This window comes from Neomonachus schauinslandi, chromosome 4, assembly GCF_002201575.2.
Source record: "Neomonachus schauinslandi chromosome 4, ASM220157v2, whole genome shotgun sequence".
NCBI lineage: Eukaryota > Metazoa > Chordata > Mammalia > Carnivora > Phocidae > Neomonachus > Neomonachus schauinslandi.
In genome coordinates, this window is record NC_058406.1 from 43,358,880 (window position 1) to 43,371,317 (window position 12,438).

At 45.0% G+C, this 12,438-nt stretch overlaps 1 protein-coding gene across 1 annotated transcript in view; it reads right to left on the reverse strand.

Moving 5' to 3' along the window:
* Positions 1 to 3,935, reverse strand: part of USP24 (ubiquitin specific peptidase 24) — a 134,819-nt gene extending 130,884 nt beyond the window's left edge. Inside the window, exon 1 of the mRNA XM_021684340.1 lies at positions 3,552 to 3,935. Coding sequence (XP_021540015.1) covers positions 3,552 to 3,872 — 321 coding nt within the window. The 5' untranslated portion in view covers positions 3,873 to 3,935. The remainder of the gene's footprint in view (positions 1 to 3,551) is intronic.
* Positions 3,936 to 12,438: the final 8,503 nt, after the last annotated feature.

Consider the following 12,438-nt stretch of genomic DNA (forward strand, 5'->3'; position numbering starts at 1 on the left):
CTCTTATCTGCCTTGGACAGGTTTTGAAGTAATGCTATTCAAAGTTTAAGCTGGACAGCTTCTCAAAATGCCTTCCAGACACTGAGACCATGAATTACATTTATCCAACAAGAGTAGTAACGACCAAACACAACTTGTGCAAAGCAATACCTTCACTTAATTGGAGGATATTGAAAAGGTGGCTTTCTGAGCGGTTTTATGTGTTCTCTTAGATATGTGGGTGTTCTGGGGTTTTTTTTCCCCGTTAGATATCTGGGCATTTTTTATCTGCATTCTTCTTGCTTTTTCTGAACCAGAAGTTCACTGCTTTTATTTTCCAAATTTTAATTTTTAAACCAAATCCTAATTACAGCATGGGCCCAAATTACTAAACTGATTTACCTACCTAACTACATGACCTTGGGAAGTTACTGCTTGTAAAATGAAGAGGCCTGCACTGAGAGCCACTAGAATGTAACCTTCATGTTCACTACTCTACTCCCACCCCCTCGGGGACATGGAAGGCACTGAATGTTTACTGGCTGTCCCCAAATGACAAATAAAAATGTAGTCATTTTTTTCTTTTTTCAACATTTATATTTTAATCTGTATATTCCCAAACGTTTTGAAGAAGACACTAAAGCCAAAATTTCCTGTGCATCAAAAATAACTTTACAGAATTTAAAATCAGGTACTCATTTTTTAAGAAATAAAACAGGTAGATTATACAAGAGCTGACAAACTTCACCTGATTTGTTAAACTTCCCTTTTCTTCCTCCCCATTAACCCATTGCTACATCCTGACCCCTCTTCATCTGAAAGGTATAGCTGGGAGGGAGAAAGTGCATGGGCCATGCAGTGAGAAGACCTGAGTTCTAGTCCCATTTCTTCCATTAACTGGCTCTGTGGGGACAAGTCACTTCCCCTTTGAGCCCTGCCAGTCTGTCTATTTAAACAAAGGAGCTGAACAAATTACTAATTTCTAAAGCCTTCCACTTAAAGGATCCAATTCTTTCATTCCACCCATCATTCTACTCCTAATGCCATGATTCAGTGCTTGCCATATCATTCCTAGACTTGTTCAGCAGCCTCAAAATAGCCTCCCCCCCCCTTTATTTTTCCTTCTTATCCTAAAATGAATTTGATCCTAAAACCACAAGTAGAGAAGAGTAAAAAGCACACTGTTCTTGAAATCAAGGAGCTCAGGTTCAAATCCAGACTGCCACCAACGAATCGTATCTCTAAAGCAGTGATGTTATGAACTATCTCGCTGAGGATTAAAAGAACGTATAAAGCACCTAAACAGTGCCCGACACGTTGGAGATGTTCAACAACGAGCACCCTGTCTGAGGTCCCAGGATCAAAAGGCTCAGTTTCCCAATGTCTACAGCAAGATGACCAACCAGTGAGGTGCACAGGTGGCGGGCAGGAGATTTGTACAGCACAGGCAGAAACTGGGTTAAACGTTCTCACCAGGCTCGCTGTGTGCCAATAAAGTGTCTGCCTGTAGCCTGCCAATATGCTTCTGGGTAAAGCAGCCTCAGCCACCAGCCCCTCCTGGACTCGAGCCTCCCCAGGCCAAATCCACAGGTCAAGAGCAAATGAAAACTTGACATCATTCTTCAAAAAGATACAGATTCTCTGGATTTTACCTGAAAGCAAACTCCTCAGCCTGTCATTCATGTGAAAAGAAGCCAGGCCCATTTCTTTGTACTTAAATCTATAGGCGGTACAGTTAATGTTGGAGTACCACCAAGCATTATTTAACTTGATTTTTCAATTATAGGCAATGAAAAGGTGTGACCAAGGGAAAAAAGAATACAATTTCTCACAAAATGAGGATACACTGAATTTCACAGTTATACCAATACCTTCAGAGAAAGCAATGGCTTTCTTGATTTCAAAACTGGGTCAAAACTGGAATGAGCAAGTAGAGGAGTGATGGGGACTCGAAAAGAGAAGCTCATTTCTTAAAGTGACTTAAGTACAGTTCCTTAATTATGTGGGATTGTTGTCCTAAATGAGGAATAATAACAATCTCTGCTTTCATACACTAGTCAATGATACAGCCAAGTTACAGCGTAACTGAGGGCAATCAATCAAGGGTGTGGAAGTCTGGGAACCTAAGAAATCTTACGAAGAAACCTGCTTTTTTGTAGTGCCACCTTCTTTTCCAAGCTACTTCATTCAGCCCAAGAGACTGCTGCAAAAGCACATAATTAAAAGGATAGAACACAATTTAGGAAAAATTCTTTCAGAAGGCTTAGCTTAAGAATTAACCAAACTCATATCTCCATTTAAAAACACAAGCCCACTAATCTGAGCTCTGAGCTCTTCTGGGATCAGGCCAAGCTGCTCTACTTGTCACCCAAAATGCACTATCCAACGAATCTGACCAAAATTCTTGACATGAGCTGCCATTTTCCTGCAAAGCAATTATTTCTCAGGCCCTGGTGCTTCTGGTTGATCCTTTTTAAAAATTGGTTAAAGTCGGTTTTCTTCCCCATGTTCTTTGCTCACATCCCAAACAGGCCTGATTTTCTCCACCCAGACTTGAGATCTGTGCTCAGAGCCATTCGCCTAGATGGCCCTTTCTCCTTAACAGACTCCTCCACTCCTCATTTCCCTCCCACCCTGTTCCCTGTCCTTCTGCACAGCACCCTCAGTATGACTGCAATCCCTTTTCACCTCTAGTTTTCTCTCATTTCTGACCTTGCCTATGACCAGTACTCTCCTTACCCAGACCTGGTCCCAGTTTCACCCTCCAATTAATTCCAGGCCTCCTCAGTGCCTGTTCCTGACCTGGCCTCTGAACTCTAACCTCCTCTTTCCAATCCCCACCTGGCCTTATTAATGTCGGTCCCCCCAATCCAGACCTTACTGCAGCTAGCCCCCTCCCCCACCTTGTATCAATTCCTGTCATCCCGGGTCCGTACCCAGTCCCTCTTCATTTTTAGACCCTGTCCAATCTCCTCTCTTTCTGGCCCTTGACTAAAACCCAAACCTCATTCCTACCACCAGCAGTCCTCCCCTGACCCTAGCAAAGGCCACTACTCTGGCTGGCCCATCCCACTTTCTCTCTGACTCCGAACCTGGTGCCTCCCCCACTCTCACTGAAAGCCGAAGCCACGAAATCGCCGACCCTAGCCTAGCCTACTAGTACCCCATTTCTGACCACTGATACACGCGTCCTCCCCATCACACACTCCAGGCTAACGCGTCAGTTCTCACCCATCGCAGGTTACTAGCCTTGGACCCTCCTCCCATCCCCGACCTGCCGGCCCTGCGGCGTGCTTAGCCCGAAGCCCACCAGACCCCTCCTCACCCTGCCGCGCAGCCCTACCCCGCGTCCCTAAGCCCATTCAGCCCCTCCCCTAGGGGTCCCTCTCCCCGCTTGACCCCGGTCCGGTGACCTCCGCCCTCGCCGAGTCCGGGGCTCCATTCTCTCGGTTTCCGAGCTAACCCCCGCCCCCTAAACGCCCTCCGGACTCCCAGCCCAGTGGGGTGTGTCCCCCTGCCCATGGAATTCCGGCCAGTGGCCTCTCCCGCGGGGTCACGGTCGCCCTCCTCACCTCGGCGTCCACCACCTCGTGGTAGGCGGGCGGGGGGTCGAAGCCGCCGCCGCCCCCGGTGCTCCCGCCACGGGAGGGGCCGCCGCCGCCGTCGCCGCCGCCGTCGCCCCGAGATCCCCCGCCGGGCCCGGGGCTGGGGCCGCCGCCGCTGTCCATGGGCTCGTAGCCGCCGTAGTCGAGGCCCGGCCGCTCGTTGGTGAGCAGCGCCACGGCCTCGTTGATGTCGTTCTTGGCTAGCCGCAGGGCCTTGCGGATGGTGGCGGGGTCCGAGAAGCCCATGCACAGCAGCGTGGTCATGTGCTGCTCCTCCTCCGATTCCATGGCTCGGGCCTCGGGGCCGCGCCGACCGGCGGGCAGCGAAGCTGCGGCTCCCCGGCCTGGCGGGCCGCGCGGCGCTCCCTCCGCGCCGCCCCCGCGCCCGAGCGGACCCCTGCGCTGCCGGCCTGCGCGCTCTGCAGCCGCCGGGCCAGGCTGGGCGCGGGCGTGGACGCCGCGAGCCGAGCGAGGGCGGTGGGGCGCTCAGGCGCGGCGGCGGCCCGGCCCAGCCCTGCGCGCCGCCATGTTGGCCTCCTCCTCCGCCTGCGCCTCCGCCTCCTCCGGCCCGCGGGGCCGCGCCTCCGCTCCCGGAAGCGGCCCGGGCCGCCCCAGGCTCGCCGAGGACGGGCGCGGGTGGTGGTTGGGGGCGGGGGGGCGACTTTTTTTTTTCTTCCACTTAGACAGCAAAGGGAGGGGCCGCGCTGCGGCGCGTCTCTAGGGTGAAAGGGCCGCCCAGACGCCCGGGCGGAGGTGAGGGAGGGTCCTCGGCCGTTGCCACCGCCCGCCCATTTCTCCAGCAACAGGTCCCCGCGGGAGCGGGACGGGCGGGGGCGAAGTGCAGCTCACTGCGCCGAACGTCCCCGAAGTCCCCAGGCCGTCGGTCTGGCCCAGCCCTGACGGCGGTTCCCCCCGCCTCGCACCCCGAAGCTGCTCAGAGCCCCAGCGGGACTCCCCTCCAGGCCTGGCTCGCTCCCGCCTGCCCGAGACGTACCCCATCCCGGGTGGGATTCATTCGGCTGCGGCTGCACTTCGCCGCCGGCGCGGCCTGAAATGCGCCGCAGTCAGCCCACGGAAATTCGCCCGCCGCGCTGCCTGAAATACATCCCAACGCCCACCTCAATTCATGCCCACACCGGGCACATGGACCCACCCGGGCCGAAAATCACCCCCACGTAACCCGACCCAAATCCCTCCAAGTCCCACTGAAATCACCCCAACCCGGCTGAAATTGACTCCCAGCCCTCACTGAATGTTCCTTCCGTCACTGGCCACCTGCACCCACCAAACGTGACCGAACTCTACCAAACTCTTACACTGAAAAACCCTGGGCGTCTGAAACGTGTTTTTAGGACCCATACTCTAAATCCCAGCGCTCTCTACGAAAACCTCCGAAAAACCCAGGCTGCATCACATGCCAGCCACAGACGCATTCGAACGCCTTGGATCTCTGCTCCCCTCCTGATGCTGACCCACCTACCCACACTGCTGCATCGTTTGGCTCAGGATTCTGTTTCTGCTCTCTGAGGGAGAATCCTACCCACTCGGTTTCTGCCCTTTACGGGAGGACCCCACCACTGTTCGTTTCTACCTTTGAGCATTCCTCTTCACTTTGAGGCCTGCTTGCTTTGCTTTCTCTTTCCACCTTTAGCATTAGCACCCGGGGGCTGCGTCTTTAGTTTCCTTGACTCTGCCATCCAAGCCCTGGCCCTTGCTAATTTCCCCCCTTCAATTTCCTTTAATTCATGCTTCTAGGTTCTTTCCCCACCATTTCCCAAGATCCTGATGCCTTTTCTTTATCTCACTACATATTTGTTAATTCGGTTCATCTCCTAGTGCCTTCACCCTGGTTTCTTCCAGAACCCTGAAGTCCACCAACTAACCTTTCTCATCCCATCAACCCCCTCGTGACAACCCAGCACTCACTAAAACCTCCACGTATCCCAAATCTTAAATTAATGTCAGTACACAGAAATTTTCCCTACACTCCGTTAGGGTCTTTTCCCCTGGACCACAGAACTCTTCTTGCCTAGTACTTGCTACCTATACTTGCAAACACCAGCAATTTGATTTACAGGGTGAATTTATTACTGTTGTTTACATTTAAATGAAGTAAGTATATTTGTTGTACTGATTAAAGGCTGTATCATAGAACATAGAATAGGACTAATACCCAAAGGAAGTTTAGTCTTAATTTGTGAATGAAAATAACAAAACAAATCCTTCTTCTTACATTTTTGAACAACAACCAAAAAGAAAGAAAGAAAGAAAGAAAGAAAGAAAGAAAGAAAGAAAGAACCTGCCAAGAAAGAATGCCTATAACTGAATCAGGTTCCAGTGTATATATTGAAAGAAAATTTTACTGTTATTAACTTCTAAGCACTCAATGATGTTCAAATATTCATCTCTGGTACATGAGGACCAAAAATAATGTAAACGAAGCCAAGCCACCTATTATAGAGTACACGCCAAGATATTTCACTTATTCAACAAATATGTGCCATTTCTCAGGTGCTGGGTACTGTTTTGGGCGCTGCAGCGCTAAACAAAGCAGACAAAATTTGATGGTGGCAAAGTGCGGGCATTCAATTTTGCCCTGTGTTTGAAGAGTTAATTCAGTGACCAAATTAAGAAATGAGTAAAAAGGGGAGAGAAAGTAATAGGTAAAGAAAAAATTGTTTGCCACAGATATCTGAGACAGAACCCAAGAGGTAATGAGAAAGAGCCGGCCAATTCAGATGGCACATAAAAAGACTCATCAACAGTGGCAGGTTTATAGAACATGACAGAGGAAGCTGTGCCTGGAGCTGAGAAGAGGAAGCAGAGAAGGAAGCAGAGAAAAACAAAGTCTGTGATAAAAACTGGAAAGGAGCCACAAAAGGCTACAGAAAACAAGGAAGGCCATTTTTGAACCGGATCCTGGAGTGACTGAAAAGCCAGAGTGTCATTTGAGGATGCAAGTAGTTATAATCACACTTTTTTGCATGTGAGAAAGCAAGCAAGCACTTTAAACCCTGTTGAATTGGGATAGCAGGGGAGGGGCCTGTGGTGTAAATATTCATATTTTCACTTACATTTTTATTTTAATTGCAGTAAAATCTTGAAAATGTTAAAGGGACTAAAAATTTTTAAATGACATTCAATTCACAATTATCCTTCTCTAGAAGCTTCTAGAAGAAAAAGAAAAAAATAGCTAGGTCTTGAAGAGAGCAGTGGATGCACAAGCCTGGGCAATTTGCATAAATCCCCCCTGCAGTAGGAGAGGGAACCCTCATTATGACTGTAATTCAACATCTCAATACTTCGGCAGGTGGGGGTTCAGGTGAGTTTTAATTTCTTTCTGAAAAAATAAAATGACATTTAATGTCCCAGATTTTGATGGATGCAAATTCATAACCATTGTGTATGTTAAAAAACTAATAAAAACAGCCACTAGGAAAATCAGCATCAATGGCTATGCCTTGAATACTCTACTTGGGCATTGATTTTTTTTTTTTTTGGAACAGCTTCATTTGAGAGATAATTCACATACCATATAGTTCACCCATTTAAAGTGTATGAGCCGATGGTTTTTAGTATATTCGTAGATACGTGCCACTATTGCCCCAATCAATTTTAGAACAGTTTTCATTACATAAGAAGGAAACCCCACATACCCTTTAGCGATCTCTCTTCTGTAATCTCATTCCCCCCAGTGCTAAGCAACCACTAGTCTACTGTCTGTCTCTCTAGGTTTCCCATTCTAGAAACTTCATGTACGTGAAATCTTATAATATGTGGTCTTTTTTTGTCTGACTTCTTTTACTTAGGATACTGTTTGCAAGCTTTCTCCACGTTCTGTAGCATGTTATCAGTATTTTGCTCCAGTTTCTGGCCGAATAATATTTCATTATAGATATACTATGTTCTGTTTATCCATTCATAACAGACATTGGAGGTGTTTCTATTATTTGGGTATTATGAATACTGCTGCTGTAACTGTTTATACAAAAGTTTTTGTGTGGACATGTTTTCTTTTTTTTTTTTTTAAAGATTTTATTTATTTATTTGACAGAGAGAGACACAGCGAGAGAGGGAACACAAGCAGGGGGAGGGGGAGTGGGAGAGGGAGAAGCAGGCTTCCCGCTGAGCGGGGAAGCCCGATGCGGGACTCGATCCCAGGACCCTGGGATCATGACCTGAGCTGAAGGCAGTCGCTTAACCAACTGAGCCACCCAGGCGCCCCTTGTGTGGACATGTTTTCATTGCTTGTTGGTCATTTGTATATCTTCTTTGGATTAATTCTATTCAAGTCCTCTATTCAATACCCTTTTTGAATTGGGATATTTGTCTTTTTATTATTATGTTGTAAGACTTCTTTTATATTCTAGATCCAAGTCCTTTACCAGACATATAATTTGCAAATATTTTCTGGCATTCTGTGGCTTGTCTTTTCACTTTTTTGCTAGTGCCCTTTGAGGCATAAAAGTGTTTTGTTTTGTTTTTTAAGATTTTATTTATTTATTTGACAGAGAGAGAGACAGCGAGAGAGGGAACAAGCAGGGGGAGTGGGAGAGGGGGAAGCAGGCTTCCTGCTGAGCAGGGAGCCCGATGCGGGGCTCGATCCTAGGACCTTGGGATCCTGACCTGAGCCGAAGGCAGACGCTTAATGACTGAGCCACCCAGGCACCCCGAGGCATAAAAGTTTTTAGTTTTGATGAGGTACAATATATTTTATTTCTTTTGTTGCTTGTGCTTTTAGTGGCATGTCCAAGAAATCATTGCCAAATTTCATGTCAGGTTTTTTTGCCTGTGTTTTCTTCTAAGAGTTTTATAGTTTTAACTCTTACTGTTACATCTTTGATCTATTTTGAGTTAATTTTTGGATGTGGTATAAGATAAAGGTCTAATTCCATTCTTTTGCATTTGGCCATCTAATTGTCCCAATATTATTTGTTGAAAAGATTATTCTTCCCCCATTAAATGGTCCTGCACACTTGTCAAATATCAATTAGACATGGACACATGGGTTATTTCTGGAATCTCAATTCTATCCCATTAATCTATATGTCTATCTTTATGCCTATAGCACATTGTCTTGATGAAAGTTCCTTTGTGGTAAGTTTTATTTTATTTATTTATTTATTTATTTATTTTTAAAGATTTTATTTATTTGAGAGAGAGAGAATGAGAGAGAGCACATGAGAGGGGAGAGGGTCAGAGGGAGAAGCAGGCTCCCTGCCGAGCAGGGAGCCCGATGTGGGACTCGATCCAGGGACTCCAGGATCATGACCTGAGCCGAAGGCAGTCGCTTAACCAACTGAGCCACCCAGGCGCCCTGTGGTAAGTTTTAAAACCAAGTGCAAGTCCCCCTATTTTGTTCTTTTTCAAGATTGTTTTGGCCATTCTGAGTCACTTGCAATTACATATGAATTTTAGAATCAGTTTGTCAATTTCTACAAGGAACTCAGCTGGGCTTCTCATAGGGATTACACTGATTCGCTAAACAGATTTGGGGAATATTACCATCTTGACAATATTATGTCTTCTAATCCGTGAACATGTTATGTCTGCCTTTCCATTTATTTGAATCTTCTTTCATTTCTTTACTAGTGTTCTGTACTTTTCAGAGTGCATCTTGTACTTCTTTTGCTAAATTTATTCCTAAATATTTTACTCTTTTTGATGCTACTGTAAATGGAGTTTTCTTTTTCTTTTTCTTTTTTTAAGAGTTTATTTATTTATTTGACAGAGAGAGTGAGAGAGCACAAGCAAGAGGAGCAGCAGAGGGAGAGGGAGAAGCAGGCTCCCCGCTGAGGAGGGAGCCTGACGTGGGGCTCGATCCCAGGACCCTGAGATCATGACCTGAGCTGAAGGCAGACGCTTAACCAATTGAGCCACCCAGGCGCCCCAATGGAGTAGTTTTCTTAATTTCACATTTGGATTGATTGTAAATGTATAGAAATACAACTGAATTTTATGAATTGATCTTGTAATCTACAACCTTGCTAAACTTGTGTATTAAATCTAATAGTTTTTTGGTGGATTTCTTAGGATTTTCCACTCACAAGGTCATGTTACCTATGAATAAAGACAGTTTTACTTCTTTCTTTCCAATCTGGATACCTTTTGTTTACTTTTCTTGCCTAATTGCTCTGGCTAGAACCTCCAGTATAGTGTTGAATAGAGATGCAGATGGCAGCCATTGTTGTTTTGTTCCTGATCTTAGGAAGGAAGCATTCAATCCTTCACCATTAAGTATGATGTTTGCTGTGGGGTTTTCATATATGGCTTTTATTATGTTGAGATAGTTTCCTCCTATTACTATGGAGAATGATCAATGTGGTTTGTTTTTTATTCTGTTGATAATGTGTATTGCTTTTATTAACTTTCATGTGTTTTTTTTTTTAAAGATTTTATTTACATATTTGAGAGAGAGAGCAGAGCCAAAGAGAGAGCACAGCTGGGGAGGGAGGGGCAGTAGGAGAGGGAGAAGCAGGCTCCCCGCTGAGCAGGGAGCCCACCGGTGCCGCCACAGGGCTCCATCCCAGGATCCTGAGATCATGACCTGAGCAGAAGGCAGACGCCCAACTGACTGAGCCACCCAGGCACCCCTGACTTTCATATGTTAAACCAATCTTGCATTCTGGGATAAATCACACTTGGTCATGGTGTATGATACTTTATATATGTTACTGGATTCAATTTGCTAATATTTTATTGAAAAACACAGTAAAACTATTGGGGAAAGAGAGCAGTTACTTTTATTTTTTATTTTTATTTTTTTAACATGAAAATGGAATAATTTATTAACTAAAATGCTACAAAAATAATGCACTCAATTTTGTATTTTATAAAAGTACATTTAAAAAGGATGAAATATTCTTTTTGCAGCCAAATACCTTCATGTAAAACTAATATATATAGCTTTTCCCCCAGAAATACTTTTTTAAATACCTTAAGATACATTCTAAAACTTAAAAACTTTTAAATATTATTATTATTATTTTAAGTTTTTATTTTAATTCCAGTTAGTTAACATACAGTGTTATATTAGTTTCAGGTGTACAATGTAGTGATTCCACACTTTCCGTACAGTATCCTGTGCTCAACACAATAAGTGCACTCATCAGAGAGGGCACGAGTTAACTAGGTGATGGGGATTAAGAAGAGCAATTATTATTTTTTTTTTAAGAAGAGCAAATATTTTTAGAGGAATCTAGATTCTGATTATTTAATGCAAAAAAAAATCAGTATGAAAAATGGAGAAAGCTAGAAGAAGGAAGAGGAAAAGATAATTTTTAAGTCTAAGGCTCCTCCCACCCTTTACTAAAGACAGTATGTTGTCAAATGGGGAATCATTTAAAAGTTAACGTGGTATCCTCCTTCACTTAAGAAGATGATGCAACTGACCTGATGGTAGTCCAACATTAGAGTTTGGTTATTTTGCCTGCAGCAAGAATGAGTTTTCCTGAGCCCCATGACTAATGAGCAGATCTACTCCCTGGGCATGCAAACTACTTCCACTGCCTCCATTTTGAAAGGCCTTTTACTTGTAGCAGATGAATTATGAATCCAATGTCCACAGCATAAATGCATGCTATCAGGTTGTCAAGTGGAGCAGAGGCTTGGGAGGTAAGGCCAAGGTTTGACTGCCAAACTGAGGAGTTTTTCTAAATTTGTTAGGCAGTAGGCAGCCATTAAAGGTTTTGAGTCAGGAAATGTCATGACTGAAAGTGTGCTTTAAAAAGATTAAAATGCCATTAGTGTGTTGAACGTAAGAGATTAAATAAGCAGATGTGTGTGGGGCGGAGAATGAAAAGAAGCATGCAGAAGTAAGGAAGATCTTTAAGATTTGGTGATTGGATTTGATGATCAAGGAAAGGGAAAGACTTCTAGATTTTAAGGCTGGATAATCCGAAGCCAGGATTTGACCAGATGGGAAGATGATGACTTTGGCCTTAGATGGGTTGGTATTTTACTAGGAAAGTTTGCCTGCAGTCTTCCCCAATCATATCACATGTGTACATTGGAAACGAAACGGTTAAAGTTGATAAACATTTACAAGGAAAGGACACTGGGGATATTTAATTTGGAAAGTAAAAAGATTTTACAAAAAGAGACAGGTGAAAGGACCCATTTATTTCTCTGATGACCTAGTTCCTGGCCTTTAACTCAGCAAGCACCTACCCATGACACCATATGCCAGCTGAAGAAAGCAAAATGCATTTCAGGAGAAGTGCCCTCAGCACACGCTCCCATTTTTACCACTGCATTTCATTTTCTTTCTTTGTTTCTTTGTTTCTTTGTTTCTTTGTTTCTTTGTTTCTTTCTTTCTTTCTTTCTTTCTTTCTTTCTTTCTTTCTTTCTTTTTAAGATTTTATTTATTTATTTGTCAGAGAGAGAGAGAGAGAGCACAAGCAGGGGGAGAGGCAGAGGGAGAGGGAGAAGGAGACTCCCCGCTGAGCAAGGACCCCCCCCCCCCCAATGCGGGGCTCGATCCCAGGACCCTGGGATCCTGACCTGAACTGAAGGCAGACACTCAACCGACTGAGCCACCCAGGCATCCCTGCATTTGATTTTCATCTCCCTGCTCCTGGGTAGCTGGGTCCATATCTTGGTTTGCAAACTGTTCCCTGTACATGGAGGGCAAGGAGAGACTGACAAAAGAGGCGGACCACTCTGTCACCTCATACTGGTAGGTGGCAGTTTTAATGGGCAAAGGAACCTATTTAAATGAGGCTTGTCTGGGGCAGCCACAAGACAAACAGATCTCTGCATCTGTCTGCCAAATCTTAAAAGTCTATGTAGAGGCCTTACCAGGGTTCAGTAATGTATACTGTTCAGATGGTCTCAGTATCACATTACTATCACA